General features: G+C 51.2%; 1 protein-coding gene across 2 annotated transcripts in view; it reads right to left on the minus strand.

The window, feature by feature from the left end:
• SIPA1L3 (signal induced proliferation associated 1 like 3) overlaps positions 1-21,576 on the minus strand; it is a 249,460-nt gene that overhangs the window by 67,157 nt on the left and 160,727 nt on the right. For both annotated transcript variants that reach the window (XM_081516644.1, XM_081516643.1), the window contains exons 5-10: positions 20,875-21,063; positions 19,870-20,044; positions 17,602-17,705; positions 14,296-14,453; positions 6,180-6,756; positions 1,433-1,707 (exon numbers count right to left, since the gene is read on the minus strand). In XM_081516644.1, coding sequence (XP_081372770.1) covers positions 1,433-1,707; positions 6,180-6,756; positions 14,296-14,453; positions 17,602-17,705; positions 19,870-20,044; positions 20,875-21,063 — 1,478 coding nt within the window. The remainder of the gene's footprint in view (positions 1-1,432; positions 1,708-6,179; positions 6,757-14,295; positions 14,454-17,601; positions 17,706-19,869; positions 20,045-20,874; positions 21,064-21,576) is intronic.

Raw genomic sequence — 21,576 nt, forward strand, 5'->3', positions numbered from 1 at the left:
GGTGACCTGGTTTCCTCCCAAAACAAAACTAAGAAAAAAATAAGATTTTTTAAAAAGAGATTCATCAACCAAATGCCACAGGAAGAGCCTGATGAACAGAACAACTGCTTTTTAAAAATCTCTCTCTGATACAAGAAGTTAAAGATGGAAGGGGGAGTTGAGGCGGTCTGCTAAATTTTTTAAAGGTCCTGACGGGGTAGAGATACAGTGGAAGGAGTGAGGCTGCTTCAGATAATCTAAGGTGGAGAGGTATGGGATTAAAAAGAAACAAAAACAAAATAAGAACTGGCTACATGTTGACAAATGTTGAAACAGAGGACTCAGCATGCTTTTAATATGCTTGAAATATGGGATTTCCCTGGTGGTCCAGGGGTTAAGAATCCGCCTTCCAAAGCAGGGGATGCAGGTTTGATTCCTGGTTGGGGAACTCAGATTCCATAAGACATGGAGCAACTCAGCCCACGTGCCACAATAAACATGCCATGTGTGGCAACTAAGACCCGATGCCGCCAAATAAATAAATAATAGAGAAAAACATTTGAAATATTCCATTAAAACAAAACAAAAAGAAACAAATCCTGCACTGGCTTCCCAGTGAACAAAACCCAAGCTTGGCACTGTGTCCAGGAAGGGTCCCCAGTCTGCCCCCACGCCCAGTCCCTCTCTTCCACCTCACAGCCTTGCTCCCCGTGCTCCACACCGCACTCCCTGTGCTGCAGGAATCCTCCCCCTTACATACGCCGACACTCTGGAGACCCTGCCCTGGCCTGTCCGTGGTCTGGGTTCTGCTGGCCTGGAAAACCACATGGTGGCCTCCACCAAGGAGCCTTCCCTGAGCACCTGTTAGCCCCTTCTATGACCCTGCTCTTTCTCCTCAGAACTCATCACTGCCTGGTCTTGTGTTACACACCTATTTCATGACTGCCTGTCAGGACACAAACTCCAAGGGAACGGGTGCTTTTATTTTGTTTGCTGCTAAATCCTATTCAACACTTCAAATGGAGTGTGTACACAGTAGGGGCTCAATAAATATGTGCTGAACAAATGATGAAGCACATTGTACCTTCAGGCAAGGTCTTTTTTCCCCACTATTTTTTGGCTATGCCTCGAGGCATGTGGGATCTCAGTTCCCCAAGTAGGGATCAAACCCACGTCCCCTGCAGTGTAAGCGCATCTTAACCACTGGACCGCCAGGGAACTCCCTCAGGCAAGGACTTGACCGCTACCTGCGACTAAGGAGGGTGCCCACCTCTGGGGCTGTGGTGGGGGCTGGAGGGGACAGCATGCACGTGCAGAGCTTAGACCAGGACCGCCTGCAGGAGGGGTTCCAGATGTTGGCTTGGACCCTGACACCATTGTCCCCGCCTGCTGAGGAAGGGCAACGAGGGCCAGTGTGCGGGGGGCTGCCGACCTCTCCGGGGGGCAGACTTGCCTCCGGGGTGTGCCGTCGTCAAACGGCGGGACGATGACCACCTTGACGGTGACGGAGGTGCGCAGCAGGTCGATCATCTGCTCGTGGGTCAGGGTGACCACGGCCACCTTGCAGATCTCCACCAGCCGGCTGCCCTGCCGCAGGCCGGCCTGCCAGGCAAACCCGTAGTCCTCCACCTCGGCCACGGTCCCGTCGTACTTCACGTGGAAGCCCAGCTGCCCCAGCCCGTTCCGCCGCAGGGTCATGTCCACCGTCTCCCAGCCGTTGGTCATCACCTGTGGGCCACACACAGGGTCCAGTTTCACAAGCTGCTCGGAGGGAGCGGGGGCAGCTCTTGGGGGAAGATTCTGCCCTTTTGAGGCCAAAGGCCCCCCTCACCCCCTCCACCCTCCCAGGTGATGTCAGGGTACAGGAGCGCAGACACCCACCTCGTCCCAGCCTGGGCTCCTGACTCCTGGAGAAACATGGACACCTCATACAGAGGCAGCGGTCATGAGTCGTGTTCTCCCCACGCCCCCTCCCACCCTCTCTATGGTTGGTGGTCTTTGGAACTTGTTTTGGGCTTTCCAGGTGGCACTAGTGATAAAGAATCTGCCTGCCAATGCAAGAGACACGAGAGACTCGGGTTTGATCCTTGGGTTGGGCAGATCCCCTGGAGGAGGAAATAGCAATCCACTCCAGTATTCTTGCCTGGAGAATCCCACAGACAGAGGAGCTTGGAGGGCTACAGTCCATGGGGTCACAAAGAGTCAGACATGACTGAAGCAACTTAGCATGCATGCACAAGACTTGGTTTGGCCAATGAGTTGTGAATGGGACTGACATACTGTCTGGGCTGGAGCATCTCATTGCCAATTCGAGACCCTCTTCAGGCCTTTCCCCTCTGCCATGGCCACTAGGATTATTCCAGAGATTATTGTGTTCGGTCAGCTAGAGTCTGTGAGTTCACAGACTCCAGCTCAACCTGAGACGGACATGTGGCACGAGTGAGATAAACCTTTGTTGTCTGAAGCCCTGATGGATACGGTGACCGTAACCAGAGTAAGCTGGAGAAGCCAGAGACCAGAGACCCTGTGAGCTTTTCTAGGCTGGGGGCTCGGCACCATATTCTTTACTTCAGGACCTCATTCTGTAAGGCAAAAACCCCTTTCGAACCTCTGCCTCAGATTGTCCCCTATCCTGAAGCCAACCAGACCACACAGAGAGGGCCTTCCCCCCGATTTATTCCCTGCTTCACTTGTGGGAGACTTTCGCGATGCTAACTAACGTACAACCATAGATAGGAGAAGCCGCGGAACAGAACGCCTAGAGCTTCAGCATATCCTTAGGGATTCCCTCCTCTTTTTGGAATAAAAAGATTAACTTAATAAACTGGAGCTGTTAACCAAGTTACATCAAGATCTGCCTGCCTAAAAACTGCCTTAAGGAAAGCATCTGTGTAACAGTTGATATCTCCTGTGAGAAGTCATTCCCTGGTTAGAAATGATACTATCTGATGTACTCGTTAGAGCTGCACAGTAAGGATCTTATGTCACAAGCCATGCTGTGCATTTATATTTATACATTTACACATGTATCCACATACACAAAAATATTCTTTGCAATCCACACAGACGTTCCCGAGTGTGGGTAGCAAGAAACGAGTGTGGATGGTGAAGGACTTACCTGAAGATGTAAACACATCTGTTCCTGGCTAGTCTGGACAGTGAGAATTTGGGAGGTGAGGAAACATGTGAAACTGGGACAAAGCTCCGTGAGACCAAGTGCCTCCTCAGTGCGTCATTCTTTTCTACTCTGTCCTTGAAAACCGCCTACTGAGATCCAGTGGGTGATGTCATGGCCCAACTTGTTTACGTGTCAATAAGGAATTGCTATTCATTTTTTTACATATAATAGGCAAAATAGTTATTTTTCAGAGGCCGTATGTTTTAGAGATAAATATTGACATGTTTACTGATGAAATGACAGGATGTCTAGGATTTGTTTCAAAATTATCAGGGGAAGGGAAGGGAGGGAGGGAAGGGAGAAACAAGATGGGCCCCGGGCTGATAACTACGGAAGCTGGTGGTAAGGCTAGGGGCTCGCTATGCGAGTTTCTCTACTTTTGCGTCTGTTTGAAATTTTCCATGATTAAAAAGTTAAAGCAAATTTGTTTGAAAGGAAAGCCTACAGTTTAATGCCTCAAAAGAGAAACTCGTGACTGGCTTCATCCCAGACCATGGCCTCTGCTTTGGGAGTCAAAACGCTTCTTTCCTTTGAAGTCATCACCCTTGTGTCCTGTGAATTGAGTTAATAATAGTATCTCCCTCACTGGGTTTTGGGAAGAAGAAACACAAAGTTGTGCAAGGCTGCAAGGAGTCAGATAGTTGGCCCCCTGTGAATGGCCACTTTTGCTATCACTACAGACAGCACGTATGTGTGCATTTAGTCCACAGTCACTGAGTGCCTGCTGCACGCCAGATACCGGCCCAGGTGCTGAGGACACAGCAAGCATGGAAAAATGCACATCAAATGGTGGTAGGTGCTACTGTGAAAATTAAAGCGGGGAAACTGGGTGGAATAAGCTCAAGGCCAGGTTGTGGAGGGGGTTTTTACAGTTTTGGATAACAAGGCCTCACCAACAGGTGACCTTTCAATAAACACATGCAGAAGGGGAAGGAGACATGTGGGGATGAAGAACGTGTTCCAGCGAGAGGGCACAAGCAGTGCAAAGGCCCTGAGGCTGACTGCTTGACGAGCCCACTCTGGACATATTTGTCTATGTTCCTGGAGCAGAGAAAGTAATAAGGAGACAAGAGTGACAGCCAGCCAGGCCATGTAGGGCCTCACAGGCCACCATAAGGAACTGGGCTTTTACCTGGAGTGAGCTGAGGGGTTTGAGCAGAGCAGGGACATGATCAGATCCCTCTGACACCTTCCTGAGAACAGACCCCAGGGAAGCAAGCAAGGAGGCAAAGGAGACCAGCGAGGAGGCTAATGGACAGGCCAGGAGGGGCTGCAGAAGGGGCAGGAGTAGCAGAGTCTGCCTCCGGGGGGTGGAGCCAACAGACTGGACATCGGTATGAGAGACAGAGGAGTGAGGCTGGTGCTGAGGCTTATGATTCCACTCGTGTGTGATGGGCTTGTTCTCTGATGCGACAGGAGAACCCCGGGAGGCAAGGGGAACGAAATCAGGAGCTTGCTCTTAGACATGTTGACTTTCACAGGTTGAGTAATCAGTTAGTCATTAGTCTCAAGTTTGAGCACAAATAGGTTTTGGAGTCAGAAAAATCTGGATTCAGATCCCAGTCTGCCACCTACTGGCTCTGTGACCTCTCTGAGCCACATGCTCCTCATGGGTCCAATGGGGTAAAAACAGTGCCTGCACTCCACAGGGTGGGTGGAGGGCTGTGAGATCATCGCTCATGAGCACACAATCAGGGGTCAATCATCTTATTCAGCTAATCAACTAATCAGCATTTAATAACCACCTACTATGTGCCAGCCCTGACCTACACAAATGAGATAAGCAAGTGAGCAAAACAGAGGCCCTTGTTCACGGACCTCACATCCTAGTGGGAAATCTACACACCAGCTGTTGCTGTAGTTTAAGGTGGGGCATGAAGTTTGGAGTCAGGGAAGCTGAAAGCTGGTCTTTATCAATCCCACCTGAACTCAGGGAACGAGTGCAAAAGCCTAGAAGGGTGAAGAGAACTGGCTGTGATACTGGCCTCTGGAGATCACAGCCTCTTAAATCAGGCCAGCTTGCCTGGGCAACATAACTCATCCAGTCCTTAGAACTTTCACATGATGTAGGATGGTCACTGTTCCCATTTTTCAGACAGTAAAACTGAGTCACCCAGTGGTTAAGTAACATGGTGAGGTGACACAGTTGGTAGGTGGCAGTGCTGGGACTTGAAGCCAAGTCTTCTGACTTGAGAACTTGTGTTGTTAACTCCCGTGATGTACTGCCTTCTCTATTTCATGCTTGACATTCTGTTAAACCCACTGAGAGCCAATCACTGACCACAGCGTTCCTTCACCCAGGGCTCTGAGGTAGCCTTAGCACTTTTTAGCCCAATGCTTCCAACAACCATTACCAACTAAACTGTCATCTGACTTGAAACCAATCTGTTACCTTTGGTTTGGCAGCTGTCTGAGCCTGAGCTGCCAAGAGGTTAGAGTAAGATTTTTTTTTTAATCTAGACTGTGAGTCTCTGTTCTTTTACAGAGAATGTTAAACCACTTACATTTATTGTGATTACTGATGTGGAATTACTTCTGCCACATAATTTTGTTTTCTTTTCTTACGCTTTTTTACACTCCCACCCCCAATATCCTGCTTCCGCCCCTATATTTTAAAGGTCTGGAAGTCTTTCATTCTATTGAGTTGGCCAAAAAGTTCATTTAGTGTTTTGTAAGAAGGTACACAAAAACAAATGAACTTTTTGGCCAATCTAATATTTTAATTCTTCTGGAAAGTATCCTTACATTTTTAACATGAGTTTAAACATCTAGAGTGAGTAAATAAGCCTTTTGTCCTCTCAAGCTGATGACATGAAGAGCCTCAGATCTTTGGCCCAAGCCTTCTCCAGCGAGAACCCAGGCTTCAGAACCCACTAGACCCCTGGTGTGTAAAGTGACAATTCCGATTCTCTTGGGGCTGACGAGCGTCCTGGTCCAACTGACTGGGCTCAGGGAGGCACTTCAGCGGTTCCTAAGGCCTCTGCCAGACCACAGAACTGCTGCACCTTGAGGGGCTCCTTACCTTCAGTCTCTGGACAATTTCTCTTATGTCCTCCACAGAACCCTCAGAAGCCTTGAGGAAGATGTGGTCCCCTCGCCCATAGAAGATTTTGATTGTCGAGGAGTCTGGGGTCCAGCCGATGACATCCCCGCAGTAGCAGTTGAACACCACCTCCTTAGTGCGTAGGTCTAGGAGCACCACAAACTCGTTGGAAATTCCCAAAATGCAGTCTATCTCTACCCCTTGAGCGTAGTCCTCAGCCGCCACCCTCCAGGCGATGGCCCCGGCGCTGTGCTGCTCGGCGCCTGCCCGGGCTTTTGTCTTCTCCTTCTTCTTGGAGGTCAGGGAGATGAGGTTGAACTTGCCGGTGGAGTCAATGGGTGTGTTGGAGACACAGTTTTCAGCCAGGTCCTTGAGGTACTCCTGGCGGGTCCTGGTGGCCATGGTGTGGAACTTGTCAGACTTGTGTGCGGCGTTCTCGGCATTAATCACCTTGGCCAGCAAGAAGTCTCTGAAGACGTCAGATTTTCGGAATGTGGTTCCACTGGGGATCGGGGGGCCAAAAGGAGGAGCGTCTTTGGATCGGGTCACTGCCATACTGAGGAGGGAGAAATTATTTAGATGGTGGAAAGAAAGGCACTTGAGAGTCCCTTTAGAAAGAAAATATACAATCAAAAAGAGGAGTTTCCTTTCTAAGAAAGGAAGTCTACATCTAATTAGTAAGTTGCCAGCTGACTAGACTGGAAACTGGAGAAAGTCTTAGGGCACACACATGCGCTTTTACTTCCTATGCAGCAGATGTTAGAACATCCACTGATATTCTAAGGATAATTTTCCTAGCACTGTTCAACTTCAGTTATTCTTGTTTTACATACATAGAGGCTTGTGGTAAATTATAGTTTTGCAAAGATTCATCCCTTCCTCTCTACCTTTATGGACAGGTACATCCCTGCCCTGTTGATCCTAAGCTTGGTCATGTGATTTGACTTGGCTAATGGCATTCGAATAAAGGCACTAATGTGCATGTTCACTAGGCTTGCCTCCTATGTGCCTGCCCTCGCCGTGAGGTGAACATGCTCTGGGGTCTACTGGTCCAGGAGAATGAGGGTGCCTGCAGCAGACATGTAGCCAAGGCCAGCCAGGCCTCAGCCAACACGCGGATGAGTAAGCCGAGAAGAAATGATAATGTTTGTGAGCCTCTGACTTTTGGGGTGGTTCGTTAAGCAGTGTTACTATAGCAAAGTCAGACTGATATGGAACATTCTGTGATTTACTTCTTTCAGACACTTGTGTAACATGAACATGCTTTGTAAATCATCTCTACAAAGGTTATTTTGAAAATTCACTACAAGGGGAAGTTAGGATGGGACCCTTCCTACTTTGGTTTTTTTGTTTAAGATTTTTTGATGTGAACCATTTAAAAAATCTTTAATTTGTTACAACATTACTGCTGTTTTATGCCTTGGTCTTTTGGCTGTGAAGCATGTGCGATCTTAGCTCCCCAACCAGGGGTCGAACCCATACCCCCTGCACTGGAAAGCGAAGTCTTAAGCACGGGACCGCCTGGGCAGTCCCCTACTTTGGTTTTAACTGAGCTGCCGTTAGGACAGAAATCATACTGCAACTGAATGAGAAGGAATAAAAGAAACGATCTAAAAAAACCTTCTCCCCCAAACTCCTGAACCTCCTCCCCCATGATGCAAACTAGAGAGGGAGAATCTTATTGGGAGGAAAATCCACGGAGAAAGTGGGCCCATCATCTCCATTCCCTCTGTGAACAGGGGCCTCCTTGGTGACCCTTACATTTGGAAGGAGATTGGTGGCTGCTCCTGCCTGGGAGATCTGGAAGGAAGGCAGGGAGCCCCCGAAGAGCCCAGAGAGCCCAGAAATTATTTAGCTGGTAGAAAGAAAGGCACTCGAGAGTCCCTGCAGCAGCTGTGACCACAGCTCCAGTGATCATTTCCCGCTTCCTGTTTCCTCTTTGTGCTTCCACCCTGGACAGGTCAGAAACTGGCAGTGAGCCTGGGGGAGGGGAAGTGCAAGGCAGAGAAACAGAGGAGAGGGATGCAGGCTCCCCATCCACCGAGGCTCCCAGGTGGAGGCAGGAGACTGGCTGGTAAGTCAGGTTCAGATCTGATGAATCTCAGTTATGATGCTGTAATGACCAATGTTGAGACTCAGTGGCTACAGGGCAGATGACTTCACAGATCAGGCAGAAAGGCTATCGCACCTGCCAGAGTGAGCGCCCAGGGAGCAGGGGAAGACACTTAATTTAAAGCGGCTCCAGGGACTCCCCTGGCAGTCCAGGGGTTAGGACTCGGCGCTTCCACCGCATGGGTTCAATTCCTGGTAGGGGAACTAAAATTTCACCTGCTGCATCACGTAGCCAATTAAGGAAAAAAAAAGCCTCGAGAGATACCATGAGTGAGTTATGCTGGTTACACAATGACAATTAAAAAACAGTATGAAGTACTAAAAAGAAGGTTTTTCTTAAAGAGTACTGCATTCACCTTCTATAAAAATGTCAGCTTGTGATTATGGTGTTGGGGAGAGACTACATACTGTAAAACAATTTTTAAAGTAATGAGATTCTTGATTAAAACCTATTTCATGAAACCTAGCCACGGTGTAAGGCTTATTTAGGTTTTGACTCCTGACCCTTCACCCAACTTGACCAGGGCATGTGTCTGACCAGCACTTCCAGGATGGCCCCCTCCTTGGGCCCCGGGGAGTCCGTGTTCTGGGTGTGGTGCTACGAGGAAGAGAAATTAAGCTGGGATCTGAGGCTGAGTAGGAGCCACAGGAAGAGCAGAGGGGAGGGTGCTGCAGGCAATGGGCATCGGAGGTATAAGACCTGACAGGAAAGAGCACACGCAGGGTGAGAGGAGGCTGGCGCGCCAGGGCCCAGCGAGTGGTGAGGTCACCAGGGACCAGGCCAGGCAGGGCCTTGACAGTGAGCGAGCACTCTGCATCCTGCTTGTGAAAACAAGCACCCATTCGACCATCTGGACCCGCTATTCACCATCTGCGTCCCCAGACCCAGCCTCTGCCATTTTCTGCCCCGCCCAGCGCCCTGGAAGGCGGGTTCCCACAGGCTGCGTCACCTTCACCGGTTCCCCCGGCCACGGGAGAGGAGCGAGGGCGGAGTCTGTATTTCTCTTCGCTGCCTGCCTGTCGAGCTAGGACAGTGGCTGCAGTCCTCGGTCCTAGGCTCAGCAGCCACAGCTTCTGAGAGGTGGCCCCTCTCCCAGAGCCATACTTCTCCCTGGTTTCCAGAAATGTCTCCCATCCCCTCTGACCTCACCCCTTGTGGTGGGTAATGGCTCCTTGCTATTGCTGGTTCCTGGATGCCTCACTTTCCTGTATTGGTTCCTTTAACCTACCCACACCTGTTAGTGAAAGCTGCTCAGTCCTGTCAGACTCTTTGTGACCCTATTGAGTGTAGCCTGTCATAGACTCCTCTGTGCATGGGATTCTCCAGGTGAGAATACTGGAGTGGGTTGCCATGCCCTCCTCCAGGGGATCTTTCTGACCCAGGGATCGAACCCCTGCATTGCAGGGAGATTCTTTACTGTCTGAACCAGCAGGGAAGCCCTACCCACACCTATCAGCCTGCTTATTAATCCCTCAGTTAAAACCCTGAGTGGGGGATTTCCCTTGTGGCCCACTGGTTAAGAATCCACCTTGCACTGCAGGGGACACAAGTTTGATCCCTGGTTGGGGAACTAAGATCCCACAACCATGGAGCAACTAAGCCCATCACTACTGAGCCCATGCGCCACAACTAAAGAGTTCATGCACTGTAATGAAAGAGCCCATGTGATGCAATGGAGATTACGTGTGCTGCAACTAAGCCCTGACACAGCCAAATAAATTAAAACAAAACAAAACCAAAAAACCCTGCAGGGGGGACACCTGCTTCCTGTGGGTCCCTGATGAACACAGGTGCCAGATGGACAATCTGCAAGGATCACTGTGGCTGCTCCATGAAGAAAGGGAAGGAAGGGGCCAGAGCGTGTGCAGAGACCATGGAGGGAGCTCCTGCAGACCCAGGAGGGCCAGCCCCGTGCTCCCTAGCTCACTGCTTAGTGAGACTGCCACATCCCGGGAATGTGTGAGGACAGGTGCCACCCTGGGCTTCACGGATGCCCCAGGGCCGGCACAGGTGTTCAGTACTGATTATAGTCATGATTTAGACTTGAACGGACAGACCAAGAAGAAACAGGTTCCTGCCAATGTGTAGGTCTGACAGAAAAAGGCATTTCCCGGGGAGAGAGGTCCTTCAAAGGCCGCACAAACCAGGCAGGTTTTCTTCTGTGGGAAACCCTGTGGGGGTGGCCTTGCCTCCTGGCCAGGGGATGTGTAAGATGACCTTGCCAGTCTCTCTACTCTAATTAATGGTGCCTTCAGACTGGGCTTTACAGCTGTGACTAGCTCTGCAACTTCTTCATTCAGGACTTGACTGCTCACAGTGACAGATTCTGGCTTCTCCCACAGTCCTGACTCATAATTTTAAGAATCATGGAATTGCAAGCTACTGAAGGTTTCTGAACAATCAGAACGGCTGGTCCCTCATTTCCCCAGCAGGAGGAACTGAGGTGTTCACAGCCCACAGGCTGTGGGGGTGCCGGTGTGCCATTCAGTAAGTGAGCACTTGAAGTGGGAAAAGGTGGTACCATGTTATACAGCCAGGAGATGGTGTCACCACTGGGGCACCTGGTCAGTGGAGCTCAGTAAGTATTTCTAGAACACTCACAATCATTTATTCAACAGCTATTTTCCCAGGACCTACGATGTTTGGGTCAGGCATCTGTCTAGTTGTCAAGGGCATCTCTGGGGTCCTCTACATGACAAGGCTGCCCAGTACAGATGTATGAAGGTGAGTGTGACATGGTGTGACCCTTGAGGGAGGCAAGAGCCACGTCAACAGTTTGTTCCTGGGGCTTCCCTGGTGGTCCAGTGGTTACGAATCCGCCTTGCAATGCAGGGGACACTGGTTCGATCCCTGGTCGGGGAAGATCTCATGTGCCCTGGAGCAACTAAGCCTGTGCCCCACAACCACTGAGTCAGTGCTCTAGGACCCGAAAGCTGCAACTACTGAAGCCCATGCACTTAGAGCCCACGTTCTGCAACGAGAAGCCACGACAAGGAGAAGCCCATGCACTGCAGCTAGAGAGTAGCTCCTGCTCACCACAGTTAGAGAAAGCTCATGTGCAGTAACAAAGATCCATCACAGCCAAAAAATAAAATAAATCTTAAAAAAAAAAAAAAGTTCTTACAGTGTGACAACTTCTATGACAGAAATGTGTCTGGGGTCATGGGGAGAAGAGGGGACAGGGGAAGGTCTGTCCAGAGAACAGCTGTGTGTGCGGAAGGAGAGGAGGGGAGAAAAGGGGTTGTGGGAGGGGGCAGTTTGGTTGCATCTTTAACCTTTTCTTTCTTCAAAATTAAAGCAAGAGCTGAAGCAAAGACGGCAAAATGTTAACATCTGTGAGATCTGGTGGTGGGCACATGGGTGTCTGTTATTCTCTGTACTTTTCAGAACGTTTGAAATGTTGCATAAGGAAAATATTTTGAATTGGAAAAAAAAAAAAAAAAGAAAGCTTGGTGCGTCAGAACAAAAAGAAATCCCTCTGGAAACCACATGAAGGCTGGCCTGGAAAGGGGGGAGGTCGGCTGCAGGCTCCTGTGATAAGCCAGGTGGGAGAGGGGAGCTCACGGTTAGGAAAAAGGGGAGAAGGGCTCACCCAGCAGCTTCCTGCCTCTGATGTGCTGTAAGGGTGTGTGTGTGCACATGTGTGTGCATGCTCAAGAACAACTCTATCTTTGCAACCTCAGGCCTACAGGGAGCCTGGAGGCACAAGCCCTCTGAGCTGGTGCTCTGTCCTGGGAACAAGCAATGGGTGAGGGAGGGGGCCGCAGGCCTTCCACCTGGTGTGCCAGCTCCCAGCGGCAACACATCCAGCCTGGCGGTCCACAACACTTCCTGCATATTGGAATCCCCCTCCATCTTCTCACACATCTGGCTCACAGAAGAAACTGGTCAATTCAGTCGCTCAGTCGTGTCTGACTCTGCGACCCCATGGACTGCAGCACGCCAAGCCTCCCTTCACCAGCTCCTGGAGTTTACTCAAACTCATGTCCATTGAGTTGGTGATGCCATCCAACCATCTCATCCTCTGTCATCCTCTTCTCTGTCCACCTTCAATCTTTCTCAGCATCAGGGTCTTTTCAAGTGAGTCAAATGAGAAGAAACTGGTAGATTCTGGCAATTCCATCGAGTCCACCCAGGGCACCTATGCACATATTGTTTGGCCCAATAACTCCATGCTGAGGACCTTACCTATCCCAGCTGTGTCTGGACACATGTGCCATGAGAGTCTAAACTAGGTTATGGGGAATTCCTGGGTGGTCCACTGGTTAAGACTCAGTGCTTTCACTGCTGAGGGCCTGGGTTCAATCCCTGGTCAGGGAACTAAGATCTCACAAGCAGCATAGCGTGGCTAAAAACAAACAACCACCCCTCCCTCACAAAACTACATGGAGGGAATGTGTTAATAATAGCACTGCAAGGGAGAATGTAGCAACAGGTGACAAGAACCCCAAAACCCGTCGCTAAGGGATAAGGGGAGATTCTTAGGCATCTATGTGGTGGAATAATAAGCAGTCATAAAGAAGGGAAAGATACAGATGGTGTGCAAAGTTCTCAAAGGCTGCTGACTGAACAGTGTGTGGGATATGATACCACCCGTATTAAAAGGGTGGAAAATGAACACACACATCTGCCTGTATGGGCCTAGGTTATCAGGAAATTGCTAACAGCGGTTGCCTCTGCAAGGGCAATGGGATGGTGAGAACTTAAGAGATGAAAGGTGAATTTTGATCTTTAACTTAAAAAAGTTTTACCTTTTGTATCTAATTTCAAACTTTTATTTTTTCCTTTAAATCTAAACTAACACTCCCAAGCCCAGGCCCTGGTGTCTGTGATGCTGACCAGGGACCAATGTAGACCTTGGCCCGGGTCCAGGTTATTGATGGGCTGGTTTTCAAGAACCAGAGCACTCTCCTCACCCCACACCCAGAGCACTTTCCATTTGTCCTGTGGGAGCCAGCCATGTCCTCTGGTGAGACTGGTGCTTGGGGAGGATGCTGAATGGGACTGAAGCTTGTAACACAGTATTATTTAATATATTTATTTATTTATTTGCCTGCACTGGGTCTCTGTTGTGGTATGAGTAACCTAGCTCCCTGACCAGGGATTGAACCCGGGCCCCCAGCACTGGGAACGTGGAACCTTAGCCACTGGACCACTGGAGAAGTCCTTCGTGTCACTTATTGATCTCCAAAGTAACCCTCAGCTCTGCCTCCGGAGGGGGGCGCCCCTGTCTACCTTGTCTCCATCCTTGCATCTTCTGGTCTTCCTTTGGGCCATACTCCAGTGCCTCTCAGACACACACCCTGTGCCCAGCACAGCTGCTAGTCTTGCTCTGGGATGGGCATGTGACCCCACGTGGGTCAATGAGCCTCAGTTCTGGGGCTTCTTTTTCTGGGAAAGGCAGGCTCTCTTTCTGCTGGGTTTGCAGCTGGCAAGGTGCGAAGCTTGGAGCTGCCGGCAAATGCAATGATGTACAGGGAAGTGGAGCGCCTCCAGGTGGGCCTGAATGTGTCGTTTATGATAGCCAGCATAGAAGACTGCCTCTTCATTTATTTATTTATGTTCTTTGCCTGCACCGTGAGGCATGTGGGATCCCAGTTCCCCGGCCAGGTATCGAACCTGTGCCCTCTGCACTGGAAGCGCACAGTCTTAGCCATTTGACTGCCAGGAGGGCCCTGTGACTGCCTTTTTGAGGTGGGTTTTCTGTCACTTGCAACCAAAAGATTCCAGGCAAAAAAAAAATTCCTGATGGTTTCTTTGTCGAAACTGGGATGACCTGGCCCTTTCTGGTTAAGAACCACTCTCTCAGGAAGTGTGGGAATGACTGAGTAGAGCTCCCCTACTGAAGCACGGACAAGAAACGTGGAGGCTGCCTGCCTGGGCCAGCGGTGCCCTCTCTCTCCCCACCCCCACGCTCCCTGGATGCTGGAAACCAGCTTTCCTGACCTCCTGTGCACGCAGGGGGCGGGACGGGGCATGTACCTGTAGCAGACGTTATCAGTGCAGGGGTTGTGGGCCCGGACAATGATGAAGACATGTTGAAAATGGGAGCGGATGTTCTTGGGGGTGAACGGCAGCGCCCCAGGCTCCTGGAAGATGATGGTCACGATGTCGTTGCCTATGTGCCTCTTCCTCAGCAGCTGGTGGTGGAGAGATGGTGGCGGGGGGAGAGAGGAAAACGTCAGGGTAGGCTCCAGGTTCTGACCCGCCCGGTCACCTCTCTGCTGGCTCCTGCTGTGCCCCGCCTTGTTCCCTCTGCCCCAGCCACACCAGCCTCCTGCTGCTCCTTGAATGAATCAGAAATCTTTCCTTCCCTGGGGCCCCCGAGGACCATCCTGAGGCCTGGAATTTCTTCCCCGAGATCCCCACAAGGCACACTCCTGCCTGCCCTCCTTCAGGTCTGGGCTGAAATATCACCCTCCCATGAGGCCTCCACTGACTGTCTGTCGTACCCATGATGTCACCCCATCTGCTTTTCTGCCTTTGTTACTTAAGTAACAGTCTGTTACTCGTCACACTCATATTAATAAGTGGCTTCCCCTCTTCCTTTGGTTTCTTGTCTGTCTTTCCCCACTAACGTGGCAACTCCTGCAGAACAAAGGTTCTGTCTGCTTTGTTCGCTGCCAGGTGCTTTATCCTCAGTGCCTAGAGAAGGGCCCAGCACAAAGCAGGTGCTCAATAAACATCAGCTGGAGGACAGTACGATCTGGCAGCTTTTGACTTGCTCAAGTTCACATTCATGAAGGACACTGGCAGAGGCAGCCTCGAGACCACTGGCAGGGCCCATCTCTGGCTACGTAAGCTGGGAAGGCTGGGGCGGTGGCCTCGGACCAGCCCACAGGAACACCGTCATTTCCCCCCAGCCTGTCATGGCCTCTGAGAAAAACTGTCATCTTTAAAGGCGATGATGTACTCTTGGCATTTTACTTCCTTGCTAAAATTACATTGTTCTTTTTTTTTTCGGCCACACTGTGCAGGCATGTGGGATTTAGTTTCCCGACCAGGGATCGAACCCGCACCCCCTGCGGTGGGAGTGTAGAGTCTTAATCACTGGATGTCCAGGGAAGTCCTACATTGTTCTTAGGTACAGAAGTTTAGTCTTCACGTAACCATTAGGAATTCCTGCCAATGGTTGGGGGTTGGGGGGGGGGCGTCGCATGCAACTCTATGTGAGGCGGCCCGGAGTGTGAAATCTGGTCACGTTGAGCGGCACGGTGCACACTGTTGAACCGGTAGCTCTCTGTGTTTTACACTGGATTCAACTAAACTGCTAAAGTGCCCTTTTACTGTGACCAGCCCTGAACCAGGCGTCTTACACACACATGTCAAAGTTGCAACCTCGTTTCATTTTTACAACAAGCCCTGTGAGGGATTAACTCATCTGACCTCCTTTTGTTGATGAGAAAAGTTAGGTTCACGGGGGTTAAACGTCTTGCCCCCAGTCCAGAGTCATGGAGGGAGGAGTCATGATTCGAACCCACTTCTGCTTGACCCTACAACCCAAGCTTTCCCCGCCACGCCTCCAGGAGTAGGTTCAGCTGCTTCCTGTGCACCTCCTGTGCTGGGCCCTGCCATGAGCTCTGGTTTCACACACAACTGCAGCGTCCTTTCCCAATGACTTCAAGACGTGGGTGCTACTGTTCTGCCCATTTCAGAGGAGGGACTTGAGGCCTAGTGAGGTGAGATTACACAACGAGGAAGTGACAGAGAAAGAACGCCAACTCAGGTCCAGCGAGAGCAATGCTCATATAGCTGCTATTAGGTGAATTTCCTAAAAATCACTAATGTTTGACTGTTTTTGGCCAGTAAAACGTACACCGCCACCTGTGGTGGTATGGTGCGTGTGCTCAGCTGTTTCCCACTCTTTGTGACCCCAAAGACTGTAGCCCGCCAGACTGCTCTGTCCATGGGATTCTCCAGGCAAGAATACTGGAGTGGGTTGCCACTTCCTACTCCAGGGGATCTTCCCAACCCAGGGATCGAACTCAGGTCTCCTGCATTGGCAGGTGGATTCTTTACCACTGAGTCACCTGGGAAACCCCACAATGTCACCTGTACCAATGAGAAGAAAAATACATACACTTCCTAAACTATCAAAAGCCTGTGGGGTTTCTGCTCATGACAAACTGCTCCTGGACGTGCATGGCGTGTCCAGGAGAGACGGCCCTGGCAGCATGCAGCAGCTGTTGTGCCCCCAGCATCTCCTCCTCCTCCAGGCAGCCGTGTCCATCCCCTCTGGGAAAGCACCTCCCACTGGCCCTCTCTAGGGGTGGGCACATGCTTCAGGTTTGGCCAATCAGTCCATTCTATCCCTGCCTTCAGCCTGGCAAGTGAGTGGTGCAATGAGATTCAGCCTGGAAACATTTCTGGGACACCTCCAAGGCAGAGCTCTCTTTCTCCTGAGGGAGCTAAGCTGGTGGGACGTAAGGTGAGGGCTGCCACTCCTTGGGAAGATCTGTGACTACAACCACTAAAAAGAAAAGCAGAGGTGAGAAATGGGAAGAACTCCTAACACTCTCTGAGCGCCTGGATCCAGCCATACCTAAAGCCATGGGAAGAACTCCTAACACTCTCTGAGCGCCTGGATCCAGCCATACCTAAAGCCAGCCCTCTCCCAGTACTGGAGAACTGCTGTTGTTCAGTCGCTCAGTCGTGTCCAACTCTTTGCGAACCCATGTACTGCAGCATGCCCAGGCTTCCCTGTCCTTCACCATCTCCCAGAGTTTGCTCAAACCCATGTCCATTGAGTCAGTGATGCCATCCAATCATCTCCTCCTCTGTCACCCCCTTCTCCTCCTGCCCTCAGTCTTTCCCAGAATCAGGGTCTTTTCCAATGAGTCAGCTCTTTGTATCAGGTGGCCAGAGTATTGGAATTATACTTGAGAATTATATAACTCGGTAAATCTCATTTTTTGCTTTTGCTCATTCAATTTGTACTCTGTCACTTTCAGTCAAAATAATGTTGACTGATTCACTTAGGTCTTTCCCCACAGGACCCCTGATGACTCAAGAGATCCTTGAGAGGAGCTGGGGTAGCAGAGTGGCCAAGGAATAGCCAGAACAAAAAAGTGACATCAAATGACGCCTGACCTAGTCTCCAACCCCCAGGTGACGAGATCGCGGTAGAGAGGGTCTCCAGGGCCGGAGGCCTCCACCTGCTACACGAGATGGCGCCAGGAGAGCCGGGGCCGGGTGGGCAGCCAAAGGCTGTGGGGAGGGAAGCTGCCTCGGGTTCAGCTGGGCATCAACCAGAAGTCACTTGGAGCCCCCACCCTGGGCCCCACTGACCTGCTGCCTGTTGTTGGGGGTGTACGGGAGCAGGGTGGAGACGTGGAACATGATCTCGTAGTCCTGGTATGTCGTGTAGAGGGAGTGGGTTCCCGTGGAATCGGCTAAAACAGAAACACCAGTTAAGCACCACGTCTCCAAGACCTCTGGGCTCCTGCCATGTCCCACATGCCATCTGTGTTAGTTTTTAAGTCGATGTTTTCATTTAACTTCACCCTTTAAAGCTCAGTAAATTTAGAGATGTGACTGGTGGTCTGGTAGTTAAGACTCTGTCCTTCCAGTGCACGGCACATGGGTTTGATCCCTGGTTGGGGAACTAAGATCCTACATGTCACACAGCCACAATAACAACAGCAACGACAATAAAATTTCAGTAAATTAAGATAAAAAGGAAATCTTATATTAGGCACCCACAGACTGGTAAACATTTCAAAGCCTGACAGTGCCAAGGGCTGGTGAGGGTGTGGAGCAACCAGAACCCTTTGTGCGGCTGGTGAGGTGTGTAAATTGGTACAATCACTTCGGAAAACTTTAGTAATAGTTGCTAAACCTGATGACAGGCTTCACTGATGACCCAAGCATTTTATCTCCTCAGATCACAGCCTAGAGAAATCATACAGGAGTGCCCCAGGATATGGGTACAACTGTTCTCAATATGTCAGTCCCAGGGATAAACAATTCATACTGTGGAAAAATACACAGCCATGAAAATGAATGAGTCACAGCTATCACATGGGCAAATCTTACAAATGCAATGTCGGACGAAAGATGCCAGACACAAAGGAGCACAAACTGTATAATTCCATTCACATTATATCCCCAAACAGGCAAAATGGATTACATTATTTAGAGATGCATATGTAGACTGCAAAACTATGAAGAAGGAAATGATAATCCTGAGTGTCAAGACACATTCTTCTCTAACGGCAGGGTGTTGTGACTGGGGAGAAACACACCTGATTATGGACTCCAAGGGGGAAACTGAGGCACACGGATGAAGTGACTCACCCCAGGGCTTACACACTGCAGTGAGTGGTGGGGCTTGAACTGGAACTCAGACTATCTGAGTGTTTTCTGACTCAGATATCTGACTATCTCCAGAGTGTTTTCTTTTTTAAAAACTTTTTGGACATGCCATGCATTGTTCTTTTTGTTGTTTTCTGGGCCATTAGGCATGTGGGATCTTAGTCCCCCCACCAGGGATTGAATTCGTGCTCCCTGCACTGGGAGGTGTGAAGTCTTAGCCAGTGAACCATGAGGAAAGTCTCCAGAATGTTTTCTTTATAGTATTTAATGCTGCCTCTTATGAGTTTCAAAATTCTCATGGGAAAGAGACCCAAATCATGGATCTTTAGCAGTGAAGGTCCTGCATGTGAGGCCCCTGGCTGCCTCCCTCAGTTCATCCTTCCCATTTATTCCCTGAAGCCTTGGGACCTCAGGGCGTTCGCATGTGCTGTTTCTTTTTCTTGGAATGCATTTCTTGTCCCTTCTTTGTCTCTTTTATTCCAACTCACCCCTCTCAGGTCACACACCATGTTGTCCAGGCCTGGGCCTGATACAAGGTCAGGTTCCCCACATTTTCTTATATCACCTTGAATTGCTCCTTCCTGTCCGGGCAGGACAGTCAGGAGCTGGTTTCTGTTGCATGTCTGAGTGAACCCATAGGCCGCACTGCAACTGACCCCAGGGTGTCACACTCACCCTGGAGGCCTATGCCTTGCCCCCTTGGGCACTGAGGACCCCAGCTTTACTTAATTGTAGGTGAGAGGGAAGCAGCAGTAGAATAGACCGAGGAATGCCTGTTCTTGTGGGCTGACATCCTAGGGGAGAAGCTGTGACAGGTGAGGTCACTGAAGCCATGGTTGGCCAGCACCAGGGCCAGGTGACCTCCAGGTGGCTGCGATTTGGGAGACCAGCCAGGAGCACTGTGTTCCCTGGGGTCCTGGGGCACAGTGGGCACCATGCAGGTGTCTGTGGCTGTGATCCCCTCAGGACCCCTCCCCGTGCGCACGTGCTTGGGATCTCAGAGCACGTGTCTGGGAGTGCAGGTGCTGAGACACATAGCAGGACCATCTTCAGGCTTTACTAGAATATACGACATTCTTGTCCAGAGTGCCTGCACCTCCCACACTGTCACCAGCTGAGTCCTTGAGCGCCCGCTGCCCGGCCTCCTCCCCAGGGTATCACCAGGCCTTTGGACCGTCGGCCCATGGGATAAGTGGGCAGGTTAGGGCTCCCCCCGCCAGGCCACCCACTGTGGCCACTTACTCTTGACGTCCAGCTGGGCGGCATACTTGGTGAAGCCCTTGAGGCAGACCTTCTCCCCGATGAGGGAGAGGAACTCTTCGAAGGCCGGGCCAGCCTCCTCGTTGTTGTACATCTCCTCCTCCGAGCTCTGGCCGGCCTTGCAGTAGAGGATGCCCACTTTGTGCTTCCGGCAGAGCTGCAGAGGCGAGAGCGGCGTCAGGGAGGCAGGCCAGGCAGAGATGGAGGAGGACGTGGGACAGAGGGGGCTCTCCCCAGCTGCTGGGGTTACATGGGGGTTCAGTGCCGCAGCCGGAGAAGAAAAGAGGTGTGGGGGCGTGTCCCGGCTGTCCGTCTCCCTCTCCGCGTTTCCAGAGAGGCACTGCAAGGGGCCCCGCCACCGTGCCCAGGCTTTCTACACAAGCGTGGAGGGTGGCTGGTGACGCCACTCTCTTGAAGGAAAGACAGTCACTCTGGCCAGCTTCCCACAGTAGGTGGGCTGGAACTGGCTAAGGTTCTGCAAAAGGCAATTCTGCAGGGCTCAGTGGGGTCGACGTCGTTTCTTAGGGGGTGAGCCCTGGTAGCCATGTTTGTTTTGTGTCCCTGATGCCCTGGCCACTGGACCACGGACAGTTACGTGACCTAAGCATGGGGCCATGAGAGGCTCTTCTGGGACTGAGGGTCAGCATCCTAACAGCACCTCTGGGAGCTGTGGGAGGGCCAGAGCAGCGGGGGGGGGGGGGGGGGGGGCAGTATGCAGCGAGGGAGCAGAAGCACCAACACATACGGGGACCAGGTGGCTGCCTCAGTCCTGGACTATCTCCCCCGGGAGCCCCAGCAGTCACATGCTGGCTCCTGGCAGCCCTAGAACTTGATAGAAGGTTCCTCCTCTTACTGGAACTAGCCTGAGTGGGTTTCTGTTCTTTGGAGGGAAAAAAAAAAAAAAAGTGGCTGAGACAGAAGAAGGTTGGGCAGTGGGGCTGCAGGCTGCTGCCCCTGCGCCCCCACCCCTCCCGGGCCCCGGCTCACCCCTTGCTCGTCCAGCTTCAGCAGCTGCTCCGTCACCTTGGGAGTGTTGAGGGCCAGGCGCAGGCAGTGGATGTTGAGCTCAGGGATGACGTACTCCAGGGCGTCCCGCAGGGGCAGGCCCCGCCCGGTCCCGTGCTTCATGGCGGTGGGTGTGGCGTCCTCCAGGATGGAGCCCCGCAAGGTGGTGAGCTGCTCCAGGGAGAAGGGGGGGAGATGAGGCTCTCAGGACGAGGGAAGGAACGAGAGAGAGCCCACGAGGCTGTTCTGTTTTCACAGCGACGTGTGATGGTCAGAAGCTTGGACTCTTGGGCCGGAAAGCACTGGGTCTGAACGAACTTGAACTTGCTGCCCCTTGGCTGTGAGATCTTGACCAAGTGACTTCCTATCTCTCCACCTCAGCTTCCAGGGAGTGTTGGGACAGTGGATGGCACAGCCTCTGTTTGCTCAACAAATACTGTCCCAGTGCCCTCTTTAATGTGGTGAAAAAACAAAGACCCCTGTCTTCCTGGAGGGGATGTGCAGGTGGGGAGATGGATTACGTCAGGTAATGAAAGGTACAGTGAATAAGACAGGCACTACGATGTCAGCACGTGAACAAACACTGTCACTGTCATGATCACAATAACACATGGACACGCATCACCACGTGTACTTAGTCGCTCACTCATGTCCACTCTTCGAGACCCCATGGACCGCAGACCA

The sequence above is a fragment of the Giraffa tippelskirchi genome, chromosome 7 (assembly GCF_054371585.1).
Source record: "Giraffa tippelskirchi isolate mGirTip1 chromosome 7, T2T-mGirTip1v1.2.pri, whole genome shotgun sequence".
NCBI classification, from domain to species: domain Eukaryota; kingdom Metazoa; phylum Chordata; class Mammalia; order Artiodactyla; family Giraffidae; genus Giraffa; species Giraffa tippelskirchi.